The sequence below is a fragment of the Eptatretus burgeri genome, chromosome 10 (assembly GCF_056783735.1).
Source record: "Eptatretus burgeri isolate ZD-2024b chromosome 10, Ebu_testis_v1, whole genome shotgun sequence".
NCBI classification, from domain to species: Eukaryota; Metazoa; Chordata; class Myxini; order Myxiniformes; family Myxinidae; genus Eptatretus; species Eptatretus burgeri.
Genome location: NC_140970.1, coordinates 4,999,604 through 5,019,173, shown reverse-complemented (window position 1 = coordinate 5,019,173; position 19,570 = coordinate 4,999,604). Strand labels below are relative to the sequence as shown.

At 41.6% G+C, this 19,570-nt stretch overlaps 1 protein-coding gene and 1 pseudogene across 1 annotated transcript in view; one reads left to right on the top strand and one right to left on the bottom strand.

Annotated features, from left to right (window-relative positions):
* LOC147017868 (uncharacterized) overlaps window positions 1–19,570 on the bottom strand; it is a 122,018-nt pseudogene that overhangs the window by 85,234 nt on the left and 17,214 nt on the right.
* The window catches only part of LOC147017869 (fish-egg lectin-like), an 89,004-nt gene that overhangs the window by 63,382 nt on the left and 6,052 nt on the right, over window positions 1–19,570 (top strand). Inside the window, exons 3-4 of the mRNA XM_085896937.1 lie at window positions 5,425–5,579; window positions 15,268–15,589. Coding sequence (XP_085753063.1) covers window positions 5,425–5,579; window positions 15,268–15,589 — 477 coding nt within the window. The remainder of the gene's footprint in view (window positions 1–5,424; window positions 5,580–15,267; window positions 15,590–19,570) is intronic.

The following is a 19,570-nucleotide window of genomic DNA, read 5'->3' as shown; positions in this document are numbered from 1 at the left end:
CCTTCCGACCGTGTCTCCACCAACTGGCCGCTCACAGGGCCACGGGCGCAGGAACCAAAAGAGAAGAGAGAAGAGGCGAGCCTCGAGCATGAACCAAGAAGAAGCGTAATGGATCACATGGCGAGACCATGAACCAAGAAGAGAGGCAGAGCGAAGCCCCAAGGGGTGACCAGCTCCACGAGACCAAGAACGAGAGCCCACGAGCCTCGTGCGCATCCGTACTTTATAACGCAAGGCTCCACCCTTCACCCCACCCCACTTCTGGCTCCATCTCCCTTCGAGAAGCTTCCTGAAAAGGGGCGTTCCTCACTCCCGACCGCCACACGCCGTGCATCCACCAATCGGGAGCGAGCCGCCCCACCCCTTTCCTTCACACCAAGCGCGGGGGATTCAGGTGGAAGAAAAAACCGTGCATTCATCGAGGAACTTTCTTGTTGTTTCCCTCCTTGTGTTCTCGACGGTTTTCCACGCAGAAACCGTCGTAACGTGGTCCGTGGAGGATGGTGTTCGTAAGCGGGCGTAGTGGCGAAGATGGTGGTGGTTGTTGTCGGGGTGGTGTGAGCGTGGTTGGCGTTGTGGCGTAGTTGGTGGTGACGGTTGTTGGCGTGGAGGTTTGTTGCAATGGTGGCTCAAAATAACGATAGATAAAGAAAAACCTTATCTCAAAGAGTCGCAGCCAGGTGAACACGAAGAATTCCCTCTAAACAACGGTGGGGAAAGCTATCTGAACACTCACTTACTGGCATAGCTAATCTAAGGAACCTTTATGGTGTTCTGCGAATTTCCACAGCAGTAACAATATATTTAAGAAGCGAATGTAAGAAGAATTCTCCGTTCGCTTCTTGTCTTTGCCTATTCTATATTATCGCCATTACATATTTATTCATTACCTCATTGAAAGAGTGGAATATTTAGCTCTTCATGCCGTTAACTCTATTTACAGAAAGCACAATCTAAACAGGAAGTGATCGGACGGATCATGGTTTATTACGGTCGGTGGTTTTGCCTTTCTGTGTAATTTTTAGTTCACCTGGAATGTAGTTCCAGGGAGCTTATGGGATTGCACGTCGTCCATCCGTCCGTCCACAAATCAAACCAAAGACCAATCACAGCAGAGTACTTCCAAGAAGGAAGCGAGACTTCACAATAACACACACACACAAACACATATGTACGTACACACGCACACACACACACACACACACACACACACACACACACACACACACACACACACACACACACACACACACACACAAGCACACATATATGAACACCACACACACGTACACACACACACACATATACATGCAAGCACACATATATGAACACCACACACACATACACACAAACACACACAAACACACATATACATGCAAGCACACATATATGAACACCACACACACACGTACACACATATATATATATATATATATATATATATATATATATATATATATATATATATATATACATATATATATATATATATATATATATATATATATACATATATATATATACATATATATATACATATATATATACATATATATATATACATATATATATATACACATATATATACATATATATATATATATATATATATATATATATACATATATATATATATATATATATATATACATATATATATATATATATATACATATATATATATACATATATATATACATATATATATATATATACATATATATATACATATATATATACATATATATATATATATATATATACATATATATATATATATATATATATATATATATATATACATATATATATATATATATACATATATATATATATATACATATATATATATACATATATATATATATATACATATATATATATATACATATATATATATATATATATATATATATATATATATACATATATATATATATATATATATATATATATATACATATATATATATATATATACATATATATATATATATATATACATATATATACATATATATATATATATATACATATATATACATATATATATATATATATACATATATATATATATATATATATATATATATATATATATATATATATATATATATATATATATATATATATATATATACATATATATATACATATATATATATATATACATATATATATATGTATACATATATATATATATACATATATATATATATATATACATATATATACATATATATATATATATATACATATATATATATATATATATATATATATATATACATATATATATATATATATATATATATATATATATATATATATACATATATATATATATATATATATATATATATATATATATATATATATATATATATATATATATATATATATATATATATATATATATATATATATATATACTGAAACTTAACACTTGTTTGAAATGTAATAAAATTGTAACAGTTAAAAATAAAACAAACCAACAATTGTTAATTGAAACATTGGCATTTTATTGACGACATGTCAACTTTTTGACCAAGATACACCATCTCATAAGTTTGTTCTACAGTACAGAACAGCACAGGGTGCAATGTCAGTCCCCTTTCAATAGCGTGTGTGGCCATCATTGTTTTGGATACAGGCAGTGCATCGTCGGCGCATACTGCCTACCAGTCTTTGGATGGATTGCTGCTGGATTCTGTCCCACTCAGTCCTCAATGTCTGAAGCCATCTGACTTAGGACCATCTGCCTGTCCTGCCTTGCAGTGGTGACTCTTGGCCTCCCTGATCGAGGTCTGTCATCTGCAGAGTTGTGAAGTGTGTCTCTGTCCACCAAGGCCGATATCATCTGGTGTGAACAGCCAAGGCGACGTGCCACCTCACAGTAGCTCAATCCGCCTTGCAGTATGCCCAAAGCACACTGCCGTTGATCCCTTAACAATCATGGCATGTTGATTGAAATGCCCATTTTGCACTGGCCTTTATAAAAGCCAATATCAAGACATCACGTGCAGCTCCTTAAAATCATCCCATACCCCTTGGCTAATCACTGACAGTCAAAACGGCTGTTCAACAGCTGTGCTATGAAGTGACCATTGAAGGTTCAAGTGACCATCCGTGACCGTTTTGTCTGACAGTGAGGACACTATTGTCCACAAATAAGTTCACACATTTACTACATGCAGTGTCATTGTTGATATTTGAAGGTTTAAAAGGTGGCAAGTTCCTTTTGCGTTTCAGTATATAGATACAAACAAACACAGATATATTATGTACTGGTAAGTACTTACAAAATCTCTTTCACTTGAAGTTATAACCTTAACTTATAAACAATTTGTTGATTTCCCAACTTGCCTGGATTATCAGCTGGGCACCGTTTTTATCGAGGTTTTGATCCTTTCAGCCCAGAACCTCTCCAAACGGTGGATCCGCAGCCTCGGTCGCAGGTCCACATCAGTAGATTACTCAACATCAATGGACCTACAACACAAAGTTGTGTCCAGACAGTCAGTCTTTGTGTTTTTTGCAGCTTCCTCTATGAAACTACACACACGATTTCGATGAAATCTCACCACAACCTTCATCACCCGGGATGTAGCAAACTATTATTCATGGCATTCAAAAAAATTTTTTTTTAATCGGGCCCTAAGAGGTTCTACGGGGTTGGGGGGAAGGGGCAAGGGGTCAACCCCAAAATAGGCATTTGCTTTATTCTCAGAAACTACAGGCACACAATTCCAATGAAACTAGACCACAACCTTCATCACCCATTGTATACTAAAATTTGTTCATGACATTAAAAAAACTCAGGGTATGATGGGGTCTACGGGGTTGCCCCCCAAAATATGTATTTGATTTCTTCTCCGAAACTACTCCCACTATTTCGTTGAAACTTGTTGAAAACCTTCATCACCCGGGATGTACCAAAGTTTGTTCACACCGTTAAAAAAACATCAGGGTGTAAGGGGGTTTATGTGGTGAGGAGTGATTGCCCCCCAAAAATATGTATTTTCTTTCCTCTCAGAAACAACACACAATTTCGATTAAACCTGACCACAGCCTTCATCACCTTCTTCTTCTTCTTCTTCTTCTTTCGGCTGCTCCCGTCAGGGGTCGCCACAGCGGATCATCCGTATGATCCGCATAGTGATTTGGCACATGTTTTACGCCGGATGCCCTTCCTGACGCAACCCTGGTCGCCTCTTACGACACAGGGATAAACAGCCTTCATCACCTGTGATGTATTAAAGTTTGTACACAGCATCAGAAAAGCAGGGTTTAAGGGGTTTTACGGGGGTGGTTGCCCCCCAAAATATTATTTTCTCTCTTCTCTGAAACTACACTCACAATTTCGATGAAAGTTCACCACAACATTCATCACCCATGATGTACTAAAGTTTGTTCACTGCATTAACAACAAAAAAAATTCAGAGGTATTTTCTTTCTTCTCTGTTAAATATTTTGTGGGTTATCTTCACCTACAAGTGGTTTTCTTATCCAGCCATTACCAGTTGACCACCAAGAGATAATGCCTCTAAATTTTTAATGTCATTATGAGTTGCTTAATTGTGGAAATAAATGTGTTAATAAATGACGTAAATTAATTATATTCTTCGTGAAACATCTTGAATACGCATCAAAGTGACAATTGAAGGTGGAGTCAGGGCAGTTGAACAACCAATCGGTGGGAAGGATTTTGCATACAAACACACACACACACACACGTATTATGATATTAGATAAATGATGAGTTTTCAGCAAAAGTTTTTTTCCTCAGAGTACTTATTAACAAGTGAATTGGAGCATTTTTGTCCAGATTTAGAATTGCCTTTCAATTTTTTTTTTGTGGGAATAGTCCCACAAAAAAATATTCCCTTCGCTCTGTTCGGTGAAATTATATTCTCCAGTGCAATGTAAATTTTTGTACTCCCCCTCACCTAAAATCATGGATCCGTGCCTGTGCATGCACGTGGGAATGGACAGGGAAACATTATTCAAGGAAAGATGCAGGGATGGTTTCACATGATCATTTCTTGTGACCATCCCGACCTTGTTTACATACTTTTTGGCATATCATTGATATCCTTTTACTTTTTTAAAAAACGTTTTTATTATTTGTTGAATATCTTGCCCTTAACCTCGTGGGTTTGTTTGCATGGGAAGTTAGCCTCGCTTAATGAGCAGTGTCTTTGCATATTCAAAGAGAGACTCACAAACATCGAAGGTCTTTCTGATCACTTCAGTGTCTCACCTTTTTTATCGAGATTCTAGAGTATATAATGCTGTTTGCAGCTGTTTGGTAAAGATCGATGCAGTTTGGTTTACTTGTCTTGTTCATGGTAAAACAAGTCTGTACATTCATAGCATGGTGACGCAACAGAAAATATATCACGTGATGTGCTGTGTCGTCTAGGACTGGGGGCTCGGTGTATCGCTGGTGTAACTACAGGTGGATTCCCGTGAAGGGAGCGATGAAGCAAATCAGTGTGAATGGGCCCATTGTGTATGCTGTTGACAACTCATGGAACATTTACCGCTATCTCCACGGGAGTTGGTTCTCCATTCTGGGTAAATATTAGTGATGTGTCTTATACATACAAACCCCACACTGTTATCTATTTATTATCTAGAAGCACCCGCTCCCGACGGGAGACACCAGGGTGATCATGTTATCTTTGTGATTATTAATACCATCGCAGAGGTGCCACCCGATGGACAATCTTGTTCCATTTGGGCAATATGTTCTTCTGAAACATTCCTATATTTGAGTGTTGTATAGGCAACAGACTGCTGCCTTGAATGCTCCCAAAAGTAAAAACAAACAAACAAACAAATCAGAGATTGCAGACCCTCGCCAGAACTTGTTTGGTGTGGTGTATTTTGTGTGGTGCTTGTGTACTGGTGTGTTACGTAATTAATAAGAGACATATCGAGAACTGACACTTTATAATCTAGAACTGACTTCAGAATGGGATTAAAATTAATTCAAAATCAGATCAAATGGAAAATGAAATAGGTACAGTCCTGCATTGGAGAAATCAGAAGGAACAAAAACCAGCAAAAAGCAAAGATGAAGTCATCAGGAGGAACCTGGATAGGATTCGCATTTCAGCTGCTACTCCACTACCCTCAAACCCATCTCGGCACAGACAAGTGAGCCTTATTCAAAAATAAAAAAGTAAAAAAGTAGACAGATCAAAAAAATAAATTATTCTGGATGCCAGACTGTGCGTCCGATCAGATTTAAATTTAAAATATATATTCCGCATCACTACTAGATCATAATTGTGAAGTTTCACATCGATTGATGAAGAAATTTAAGAGAAATTATATTTTTAAGTCTTTCACTCAATCCAATATGGCTGCCAGACCACGTGACATCAATTATTTGTGAATATCCTGTTGGCCCCAAGGCTTGGGGAACATTTGAATGATGTTTCCCCTTAATCTGTCTAGTCGTTCTGGAGAAGCAGATTTTCATAGATTTTAGGGTAACTCCAATATGGCTTCCAAACCATGTGACCTATGATGTCATATGTGAGAAAGCTTTGTTCCTCGTGGATAGGCAGTTATACCTGTAAACTTTCGCCTCAATCTGTTGAGCCACTTCAGAGAAAAAGATTTTTGAAGTTGTTTTTTTTAAAACAATATGGCTGCTGAACCACATGACCTATGATGTCATCAAAAATTTTCTGTGGACCATTTTATCCCCAGATGACTGATCAGATGCTGATCAGATGTACCATTCTACATATGCAATTATGACATCATAACGAAGGCATCTATGGCATCATTTAAAAAAAAATCACACTGATTCCCCATGAGGAGTATTTGCCATGTGCCAAGATTCAATTTTTCACTTGGTGCAATTTTAGATATACAGAGGTCCAAAGTTTTTTAGTTTTTCCAACATGGCTGTGACACCACGTGATCTATGATGTCATAATCTATACTAATAAAAGGAGTGTGTGTGTGTGTGTGTGTGTGTGTGTGTGTGTGTGTGTGTGTGTGTGTGTGTGTGTGTGTGTGTGTGTGTCCCCTCCCTCCATAACTCCAAACCATAAAACCTAGCTGATAAACATTGCATGCATCTATCTATAATTCCAGCAATGTGTGTGTGTGTGTGTGTGTGTGTGTGTGTGTGTGTGTGTGTGTGTGTGTGTGTGTGTGTGTGTGTGTGTGTGTGTGTGTGTGTGTGTGTGTGTGTGTGTGTGTGTGTGTGTGTGTGTGTGTGTGTGTGTGTGTGTATGTGTATGTGTATGTGTGTGTGTGTGTGTGTGTGTGTGTGTGTGTGTGACCGCTGTTTCTCGCCAACCTCTGGTCCGATCTAATTGAAACTTGCCAGGTATATTGCTGGGGACCTGAGGATGTACCTTTTCAAGGTTTGATATTAATCGGACAAGTGGTTCCCAAGTTATGGCCATTTATTTACCAAACCAATGACAAGACACGTTATTGCGTGGGCGTGGCCGATGGGGAAGGGAAGCACAGCCACGTTCCCCATTACAGGTTACAACGTACGGGCTTCCGGAGAGTGATGACTTCGTGTATTCTAATAATTTCTCGATTTCTTATGCGCATTTATAGATAAACACAATGGCCCAAGTTATGATCGTTTTCATATTAGACGGTGTATAAATTTCGGGAACATCCGAGTGCTGGTATGCTCCGAACCAGGAAGTAAATTTTTTCTCTCTCTTCTCTTCTCTTTTTGTTTTTCCTTGCCACGACATTGCGAAAAGGTAAAATACGTTGGCGCTAATTGAATAATTGGGTATTAAAAATAAATTGCGAATAATCATAACTGCGAATAATATCGAACTTCCGGGCCACGCACGTACGGGCACGTGAGAGCAAAGAAATGGCCTGTGTGGTTTATTTATTTATTATTATTATTTATTTATTTATTTTTTACGGGCACGTACTAGTACTAAGAAAAATCTAAGGAAGTGCAAGAGTGAAAATTGGGCGTTCGATTATTCAAAACAACCCTTTTGAAGACAATTCACAGCAATATTTAATTACATCCTTCATCAGGTGATTCTCGGCCACCTTGCTCTCTGGGTTTTAAGGCGTTTCCTGGGTAACCTCGCTGGGGTCTTAAGGCGTTTCCTGGGTAACCTCGCTGGGGTCTGAAGCCGCCATGTTTTTTGGCCTGCTCAACCATGCCTCGACTTGGAATAGTCCGCAACAATTTCTTCATGATAAAGTTTCTTTTTCACTTTCCGAACTCATATCAAATGCCTGTTCATCAAAGCTACGAAATGTTGCATACGTCGCTTTTGTAAGTAGTATACGTTTTCAAATTAGAAGCTTGGAGCGATTTCATGCATTATATGATACGATTTTCCACTATATACTCTCACGGACTCATTATGGTATTGTCGTGTTCAGGGGGGATTAGCCCCCACCTGGACGGATTTCCAAACAGTTCTCCCTTGGAGGTTTACACCCGAGACTCTTGGAGATTAATGTGCACATGGGAAAGAAATGTTGGTAAAGGACGGAGGCACACATGTTGTACTCGACCCACAACAGATACACCAACAGCCACTTAAAATGAATACATTGAATGAAAATAGAGAAATATTTACAAAGGACAATAATCAGAATATAACAATAACACTGTTGTGTCCAGGGGGTTAGACCCCTACCTGGACGGATGGCAAAGCTTCTCCCTTGAAGGCTACAACCGAGACTCGGGGATTAATGTGCGCACGTTAATGGAGCATCGTGCCACCCAGGAGGAGCACAGGGAGAAGCACAGCACAGGGTGCTGCACCAGGACAGCGCAATGCTACAGTGTCTTAAAAGAAATATGTTTAATGGGAAAAAACAAATTTTCACAAAGGATGATAATTCCAAAGGAAATGATAATGAAATGAAATTTATAAATCCTCGAGTCGAGGCCTTGCACACAGACTCAAAAACGGACAATGGGGAAACAAAATAAAAATAAAAACCCTCCTTCCAACCACTCTTGCACTTAGCTTGGCCCAGAGCTGATCCTTGTGGAACTGGAATTGAGGCGCTTCTCTCGTCGTGGGACGAATGCACGCCAGGCAATCTGCGAGCGGCACTCCACATGAAGGCTCAAAGCCCCAGTGCAACAGCTCCGGGTGCCCTGATCGTCCTCATCGACCTGACCAGAAGCAAAAGGCTGGTGTTGTGGAACTCTAGAAACTCAATTGGCCACTTGAGGAAAAGTACATCAACAGAAAATCTTTAATATGTATTGATGGAACGAAGCATCATTGATGAAACATTCATGCAATAGTCTCCGCTAATCGGAGCTTACAGTAATTTATCTATATGTAGAACCCAGGAGAAGGTGGGGGAAGTTTCTAGGGGGCTGAGGAGAGAAAAGAGAAGGTGTGGTTATGTGTGACCAAAGTGCACAGAGTGCAGGACGGTATGCGTGAACCTTCTCAGAAATAAACTGGACAGAAATGGAGGGGAGTCGGGTCACAATGACCCACATCTAACCTCAGCTGGGCCGCCTGGAGTAATGTGAAGGATTTTACAGATTTATCGAGACAGGGGAGAAATCCTAGAGAGCGCTTCTTATCGCCCTGGTCAGAAACAACAAACTGCACAGGCAGACAGGAGTAAAGCGGGCAGGCGTCTCAAATAACAGGCCAACTGCGAGCAGGGCAATAATGTATCAAACTATCATTATCAGCATGACATAATTCCTTTACAAAGGCATGTCAGGACAGATGGCAAGAACATTAATTAGAAATCTAAGAACAGAGAGAGAGAGAAGAGGGAGGGGACGTTGAGTTGCATTCTCGAGACATCCAGCAAAGCAGCGAGCGAATAATGTTTCTATGGAGGCAAATGGCTGTAGACCTTCAGCTCCAGTACAAAATATGACCTTATGAAAAAGAGAAACACAGATAATTACATTTTATTACAAGTTCTAATAAAATGAGTTACATCAAGATGAATCAATTAATATTTAGTAATTAGAAACAGATGCAGTGATTAACTGAGACTACAATTTTTATTAATGGCCACATTCAAGCAGATCGATTATATAAACTACTAACAAGAGCTCAAGTCAGCACAATATACGCCCGAACAAGAAGGTATATACAGAATTGTGCTACTACATGAAAACAGCACCCTGGTTGCCATGGCAACCACTTTAGATGACGAACGTATGTCACGACACACCGTCTCCACAGTCTGTACCTATGTACCAAATATGAAACGTGAAAGTTGAAAACTTTGGGAGTTAGAGTGCGGACAGGAACTGACGGACGGACATAAAAGACAGACGGACGGACAGACGACCGGTATCATATAATACGCCCCGATATATATATCGGGTGTATAAAAATGGAAGTCCACTTCTCATTGACCTGACAAGAAGCAAAAGGCCAGCGTCTTACTTCGCCACGTGAGCCAAACCACCTCAACATAGATTCAATGGCCATGTCATCCTCTTTGGTATGCGCTAAATCTCTGCTCTCGTCTCTTCAAACAATGCACCTTTTGCCTCCACTCTGATCACAGCTCTCCCAGAATGCCAAGCCAACTTCTTCCTCCTAAAATGCACAACCTCTCCTGTGCACTCCTTTCTTTCACCTCTCAAAATGTGCAAGCTGCCTTCATAATGTGCAAGCTGCCTTTCAGCACTCCACTTCTCTCTGTCCTGTTTTATTCTCTGTCCCCAGGGTGCGGCCCACCCCCACAAAACCCATGGTTGTGGGCACTTATCCTCCTGGACAGCCCCCGATGCCACACCCACCAATCATCCCCAGGGGGCACGACCCCGACCGCCACCAACCCCCGAAGGCGGGGCTTTCCACCCGCCTGTTGTGGTTTCAGGGATGCGCCCCCCACCTCCACTGCCGATCCCAAAATACGAAAACATAGGAAAAAACCACAGAGAGCAATCATGTACTGGGGAACCCACTCCCACTCCCTAAGCCAATCAACACTGCACCACCCCTCATGTGGCAGCACGCAACACCCAAGCCCACAGATTCCACACCTACCACATCGAGATGCTCTCAACCCGCCCATGGACCAAGCAACTCCACACAATGCCACTCCCCACAGATTCTTCCATCTACCCACACAACCACAACAATACGTCAGGAAAATTAATCCAAAGTTGAGGCGCATCTACACACAGATGTAAATACAGACAAGGGGAAAACAAAATGAAAGAAAAGCAAAATCCTCCCTTTATTCGAACACTTAGCTTGGTCCAGAGATGGTCTTTATGGAATGTGGAATCGAAGCGCTTTGTCGTGCATGTGCAAATACACCCTCAAAAATGGCGCTAGGCTGCTCTCTCGCAGTAGGACAAATGTACATCAGGCAATTAATGAGCGGGATTCAACATCAAGGCTCAGAGACCCTGTGCAGCTTTCTCGTGCATCGATCGTCCTCACCGACCCACTGCTTTTCAGAATGGTTGCCGTCCCCTTCACTTCCATACACAAGGTTCAGGGTCTGTTCCTCACGACCCAACCAAGAGCCAAAGGCCACCAACTTGCTTCACCATGTGAGCCAAAATTGCCTCAGCACAAATACGATAATCATGCCATCTTCTTCATGCATCGAACGAAAGCCATTTTGTCGTGCCCTGATCTTTCATGCCATCTTCTAACTACGTTCTCATCTCTCGATTGCTTGCGTCCTTTCCTCCGCACTCAACTCTTCACACTGACCTCGTGCATGCGCTCCCAATTTCTGGCGATCCCTGCTTGCACAAAACCAGGAAAGGCGGGCCCTCTAACCCCTCGGCACATTTTGCTTGTTTGTTACCGTGGTTGTCGTTATAAAAATGCAACTCCTTCATGGTTGGCGAGGAAATGCTAAAATGTAGTAATAGTTCACTTGGAGCAATCACATACTGGGGAACATTGTCCTTAATCCCTATCTAATTAACACTGCCCCCCCCCCCCCCCGTCAAAGTTTCCCTACTTAACTACATTGAGATGTGTCCGACACGTCCATGGGCCAAGCAACTCTATACAATCCTATCTTTCCTCAGAAATTCCTCCATCTACCCCATAAACATAACAGTATATCACTGAAATGTAATTTCGGTTTTGAGGATCAGATATCATGTGGACTAAATAAGTGTTGAAATCTGTTGTGAAATCTGATAATTAAAAAAAATAACGAGTCTTATAACAAAGCCGATATATTTACTTTAAGCAAGCAAGGTATATTTCCTCGTTGTCCATATATTTACAAGAAAACTTGAAATTTCCAAAACATTATCTTTTTCTATTCTTTGGAGAATTCTATTGAGTGAACAAAAAATTTAGAAACAACAAAATTAACCAGCTTAATTGAGCTATATGGTTTAATGTATTCAATGCTGGATCTCATGCCCTGCCCCAAAGAGGGGCTGCCTATCCATAGTGTCTGCCAGATCTGCGTAAATATTTTTGGAGGTTTCGTGAAGTGCTCTACAGGGAATCAAAATCTGGTAAAAACCAGACGTTTTAAAATAAAGTTATAACATTTGTGTGAACGCCGAACTGATGCACCACGTGACACGTGCACAGACGAGCAGGAAAAATGGCGGATTTCCTGCAATATTTGTGAATATAATTGGTGAAACGTCGATATCAATGCAACGTTGTTTTTGGTGAAAGCTACTCAAGGTTTCTGGGTTGTATACAGCAAGTACTGAAGTTGGTAATCATAGTGAATCCAACCTGCCGATTCCAGAAAAATTTGCTGATATTTGGTGGGTGTGTGCGTGCGCGTTTGCGTGTGTCTCCCTCTCTCTCTCTCTCACCTCTCTCTCACACCTCTCTCTCTCGTCTCTCATCTCTCTCATCGTTGCTCTTCCCCCTCCCAATACAATGTAGTACCTTCCTCCCACATCTCTCTCACTCTCCCCTCTTCTCCCTCTCTCTGACACTCTCTCTCCCTCTCACATCTCTCTCATCTCTCTCTGGACATGTCTGGACAGTGTTTGCCTGTGGACAGCTTGGCTCCACATGCGTCCAAGCGGTATTTATGTCTGGACGGGAGTTTGTCACTGGACTTGTCCAGACAGGAGTTTGCCTCCAGATGGGAGTTTGTGTCCAGGCCGTGTTTATAGTATGACCTGTCGAAAATGGATTTCAGACATTATTTTGTTTCCTTCTTCACTGTTATTCAACACAGAACCATTTCGATGAGATGGTATGAATCGTAATTAATGCTCCACCACACCTCTGCCTTCCCTTCCTCTCACTTCACACTGTTCTTCCCTTCCCCCACACCTCTGCCTTCCCTTCCTCTCACTTCACACCGTTCTCCCTTCCCCCACACCTCCTCGCTCCCCCTCCCTCCTCTCTCCTTTCCCCTCCACCTCTTCACTCTCCCGCTCTCCCTCCCCCACCTCTCTCTCCATCTTTCCCCCCTCTTTTTCTCGCTCTACCTATAGTATTACCATCAGTGAATGACTGGTGGTATTTGCTCGTTATCAATAAAACACTGCACACGAGTGTTCACTCCTTTGGTGAAAATTTCGTCTCAATCCGACAAGCAGATGCGGAGAAAAACACTAAAGTTCTGTGCGGACAAGCAGGTAAACAGACAGATAGACAGACAGACAAACAAATGAAAAATCACTCATCGAGTGACAACTTGGAGAAACGGAACGGCACTCTGTAGAGAACATACCTCCCTCCGCCAGGCTGAATAGTTTCCATTTTGTATGCCACTGATCGGTCAGATCCGATTCCTGACCTTAACCAAAATCAAATTGGCTTGTTGTGGTCACCTATCCAACTCTTCCATCTCGTTTTGTCACAAGTCGTCCACAACTTTTAGAGACACCATGCTATGCATAGTTTTTGGCCCCATCTCTCAACGGTGAAGAATCACCTGAAAAATTCTCGAATCCGGATCCGGATTCAGATCTTCTCTAAAATCGAATCAATTAGTCCTTGTTACACACTCAACCTGTGCAACAAGTTTCATCCGAATCTGTCCTAAACTTTTTGAGATATCATGCAATATCATTTTTAGCCCCATCACTCAATGGTAAAGAATCAGTTATAAATTAAATATTTCTTGTATCCAGATCTGGATACGGATCTTCACCAAAATTGAATCAGTTCTTCCTAGTGGCACTTTAAACCTGTCCACCAAGTTTCTTGTCAATTCATCCATAACCTTTTGAGATGTTTTGCTGTGTATTGTTTTTGGCCCAATCTCTCAATGGTGAAGAATCATTTATAAAATCTCAGATCCAGATCTGGATTCGGATCTTCACCAAAATTTAGCGTTGCCGTCCTGAGCCAGTCCCCTCCACACAAAGAAAATTTAAAAACGATTTCTTGAAAACTTCGGCCAAAAATTGTGACAAACAGACTAACAAACAGACAGACAAAAAGACAGACAAACGCTCTAGACAAACATACTTGGCAAAAACAAATTCTCGCCAAGTAACAAACAAACAAAACGGAGCCAAACAGACCCTCTCCTTTGGCGAGGGTAAGAAAAATGAAACTGAAAAGTTTGTTGTTTCACAATGGAATAAGAAAGAAGACACCAATACGAGGACTGTATGGCGAACAAGTATTGACAGTGTGCGATGACTCTCAAGTAACATACTTGAAAGGTGACACTTTTCGTTATTCACACCCTCGACCCACGATTTTTGAGAACAATACCAATGTTTCCATTCTTCGCACCCTCAACCCACAATAACCATCTCCTTGTTACGATTGGTTGTGAAACTGTGATCATTTGGACCAAGCCATTGTGTCCCTGTGGTCTGTGGGGCAACATCATGCCTTTCATCCTTCATTGTCCTCATGACCGAAGATTTCCATTTGTGGGGTCTCACATTGCTGAAGACCATTTCACCTCCTTGACTGTGTCAGCCAATTTGATTCTTTGTCTTCTCTGACCCTCAGTCCCAGTGACCAGTGAGTGTTAAGTTCTCCAAATATGGAAACAAGAAGGACATTAAAGATCTCAATGATATTTGTAAGCCTGCCACTGATCAGTGGAGGTAAGTTTGATGCTCAAGAAATAAGAGGTTTAGAAAAGGAAAGTTAAGATAATGGTTTTGTTCTCATAACACCATTTTTTGAAAGAAACGTTTTGTAAACCATTTATAGAGATAATCATTGCCTTTTCCATACATTTTACTGCTTGTTGTATGGAATAGGTAGTTGTGCTGTAGTCAAACAAAAAGGCTTTTTGCGATTAAATCAACATTCCTTGTAAGAATAATGCAGTGTCATTGTTTTATTAACTTTACTGTTGTCTTTCCCCTTAGGAAAAGCGCATCAAATAATTTCCAAACGTGACAATGTGTTCTACGTACTTGGGGGGAGGTCGTTGATTTTCTGCAGTCTGCGGTTTAAAAATGATCCACTGCACTCTTACTACACGTCGTATTTTCCAATATCTGTGATGGCTTGTGGTCTGAACGACTGCTGGGGCATCGACTCAAGCGGAGACCTCAGATACATAATAACAACAAGTACCTGTGCCATCTCTCTGAGCTCCTTCTCAATCTTTGGAGACTTTGTGGCATTGGATGTGAGCGACAATGGCGTTGTATACGTAATTGATGCAAATTGGAAGCTTTATCAAAGGTTTGTATCCATTCTATAAAAGTTCAGTTTCACTTGCTGCACTTTACCTTCTTCCTTCTCTCCTTTGTTATCCTGATTTGAATGCCCACGAACTCAACCTTCTTCCCATGAAAGTTACTGTTTCTTATTCTTCTCCCTCCTGTCGCTGTTCATTCATCCCATTGCTGTTGTATCCCAATGTCAGTGAATATTTTTTGTGTATACAATCAAGGCACGTGGAGGACCTGGAACACAGAACGGACAAGGACATACCAGAATGAAAAGTGGAAAGAAGGGTAAGGGGGGGCGGGGGGACACCAACAGCAGTATTGAGGGGAAAGATAGGAAACTTGGAGGAAGAAGGGGCACTGGGGATAATGAGGGCAAGGGGAGGGAGAGAACACAAGGGGTGAATAAGCTGGATACAAGTGCAAACACTCAATCACAGAAGTGGAAAGAAAATTCGAGAAGAAGCAGGAATGGAAGAAAATAAAATTAAGAGGGTGAGGGAGTGGAGGGAAAGATGGTAACCTGGAATCACGTGAGCTTGAGGTGCGTTTATGATTGAAGAAAAGATCATTGGTACGGACAGGGGATGATGGTGAACAGCTGTCTTGAAACATCCTTTTTGCCCTGTCACCGCACTCTTTCCACATGAGCCTCAGTTTTGTGTCAGGAAGTTTCTTGACCTCCTATGTAGGGATGGCACGGACATGCCACAGGTTTAAAACAACACACATCCTCAAAAAATTCCTCCAATATACAAAATTCAAATCTACAAAGTACCTCCAAGTCGTCTGTGAAGGATTTCACATCCAATAACATTCATTCAACTTTCGGATAGCGTCGCTGAACAACAAAACTGACCGACTCAAAATAGCAAATGTAATTAGGATCGGCATCCATAAGATTGAATTTATTTATTTCCATACTGAATTTCAGCTAAAACCTTGAAAAATATTCTGTCAAACAGCTAAACCAATCAATGCAAAACTATGTATATTGTTGAGATTCTGCAAAGCCGGCACTCCCCATAGGTAATGGCATACAACACAAAGCAGTCCTGAGACAGTTATTTCATTTGTACTCTTTCTAGATAGCTCTTCTCTTATGTCTAGTGAGTTTATGGGGCAAAATGTGTTATGAGGGCTTTTGGACAGGTCCCTTTTCTCATCCTCTCTCTTTGTTGCGATTTTGTTAAACCGGCACTCCTCCGAGGTAATAATGACACACAACATACAGCGATCCTAAGGCAGTTATTTAATTAGTGTGTGTTTATTTAGTCCTTTCAAGTATCTAGTGGGTAAATGGGAAAGATGCGTTGCATGGGGCTTTCTGTTAGGTCTTCCATCCTCTATTCTTTCCTTTATTTCATCCCTTTACTTCCTTTACCTCTTACACAAACCATGCAGGCAAGCACGCATACAGAACAGCAATGATGCCAGGAATGAATCGACATAGCGGAAGCTCATTTACATCTGCACGCTATTTACCCGTTCAAAACTGCGTGGCAAAAACTCAACTGTCATTTCACCTCAGAACCTCATCCTCACCACAACTCTATAATACTCACTATATCAACTCCACACATCGTTTTAAAAATTCTCACAACAACCTACTTCCACGCCTTCACCACAAACGCCACAGCTTTGAACACCTCCTCCAAACTCTTCGCCGCGACGCCACATCAACAACTACCTCTCCCAATCTCTTATAGTCTTAAGTACAAATGCCACAACATTCTCTGACCTAACAACCGCCACAATTACCATCAACCCCTGGGATGCTCATCACAGTCACGAAAGATGCCAAAGATGCTGATGGAACGAGAGTCGGGTTGTTTCACTGTGTAACTCGAAGCACAAGCATGCGCTGGGGTTCATTCAAAGACATATGGAGAGCACTGGGATTTCCCTAAGGATTCACATTTAAATGGAGGCCAACACATGTTCAGGGCCAGAGAGCACTCCTAAAAATCCATGCCCCTTGTTAATCTTGGAGCTCCAATGCATGGCCCAGCGTAAGGTCGAATGAAGCCATTTTCGAGTCAGGGGTCTGGCAGGGTGTGGCTACGGTGCAGGGCCACTGCTGTGCACCAATGGGGGAGCTTGGAAATGCCTGCAGCATCGGGGACCCATAAAAGAAGCAATTTCGCTTGCAATAGAGCAGATATCCCCAGATTACAGAGACTTTGGAAGACTTCAGCAGACTTGGCAGCATAACTTCACCTTTTGAGGCGGACAGACAAGAGCTCTCCAGCACCCGAGTGAATCTCGCCATGAGTAAGCGCGACCGACAGGAGAGGGCAGAACAGCCAAGCGAAGATATCAGGTGGGGCAAGCGATTTCCAGAACAAGCCAGGATAACCCCCGGGTCATCGATGCTCAGTGTTCGGCTGTATCCAGCAGCCAACATTTACACTTACAGACTCTTACACAATTCTGTTAAGGTCTTTCTCTTCTCTCACATCTATCGCTTGTCCACTGTCGATGCACAAGAGCAATCGGCGAGGGCAAGTCCCAAACAACCGTTCATTTCAGTGACCTTACTGACTTGCACCTTTCACATTTTCCTCTTACACCATGCCGCATGACTCGCTGCACTACACTCGCATGACATGCTGCACTACACTCGCATCTCTCACTCCCACACCATAGAGACCTTCAGTTTCCTCCCTCCTCCCCCTTACTAAGTGTTTGGGTTGTGCCAGTCCGCTAACCACACCAGGAATCAAGAGATCACTTGTCCTCAACTGTCTCTTATCTCTCTGGGTTATCTCTAATTTTCCTTGGGTGTGTGTGTGTGTGTGTGAATGTGTGTGTGTGTGTGTGTGTGTGATGTCACCTGTCATGTATGGTGTAATTAAAGATTGTATAAGTTTATTCTGGGTAAATCTGCACTGTTTTATTTTGTGAATATTGCACTTCGTTTTGTCACACTCACAAATTCCTTGCTTTCCCCTGCTGTATATCTTGTGAATATACCCATACTGTGTGACGTAATTTTCCTCACCTTGTTGTAATAAATTGCTTATTATATATGTACTCAGCTCGTTTTTGTATTTTACTCCATTGGTCCTGCATGGTCCACACCTTAGCTATTCCCCAAAGTTATTCCCCAAAATTTGATTATTAGCCGGTGCATACTGGCAGCATCGCTTGGCTGCACCTGATACAGTAAGTTACGTAAGTACGCATTGAGGGCATGATTCCCCGATATGCGACCATGAATTCCTAGTTAAACGGTCATCAGATGGAAGACACTGAGTCACATAGTCAAATTATTCGTGGTCGATTCGTGACCCGCCATGACACAAACTTATTCATCTGCGACGGCCTGCGATTCCCGGTGAGTCCAGGGAGAAACCAAGGATATCTCCCCCATCGTTGTCCCCTTGCAACCCCGGGCCTGCACCACTATCTTATTTTACTTTAATACACACATTCACACACATGACCTTCCCTTTACTTATAGCAACAGGGGTAGCCTTCATTAGCATATGCCGCCAAAACCTTGTTCAAACTCTGCACTATTCCGCAATAGCACATCACTTTAGACCTTCACCATACAAGAACCCTAACGCGACATTTCCACAACACCACAACACCTTTATTTTTAAAATCCTGACCAATCCAAGCTCGCTTACCTTCACCATTAACTGCCACAACGACCACAAGCGCCTCCATCACAATCACCACAACGACACCTCAACCACCATTCCATAATTCACCGTTACATCACCGCAATGAATGCCACAACCAGACACTGCCACAGACGCCCAGCACTGCCCTTTGGCGATGTTTTGGAACAAATGTACGCCACGCACCATTCCAGATGCCTGTGCTTGGGACGTTCTGGCATGTAGTTTGAAGCGCAAGTGTGCGCTCAAATCCGTTTGACATTTTATGGATAGACCGAGTGCTCCGCTCAATTACAGCCCCCATTTGGTGTCCAGCGCATGTTTGTGGCCAGAGAGCTCCATCAGATCCCCTCGCCCCATCC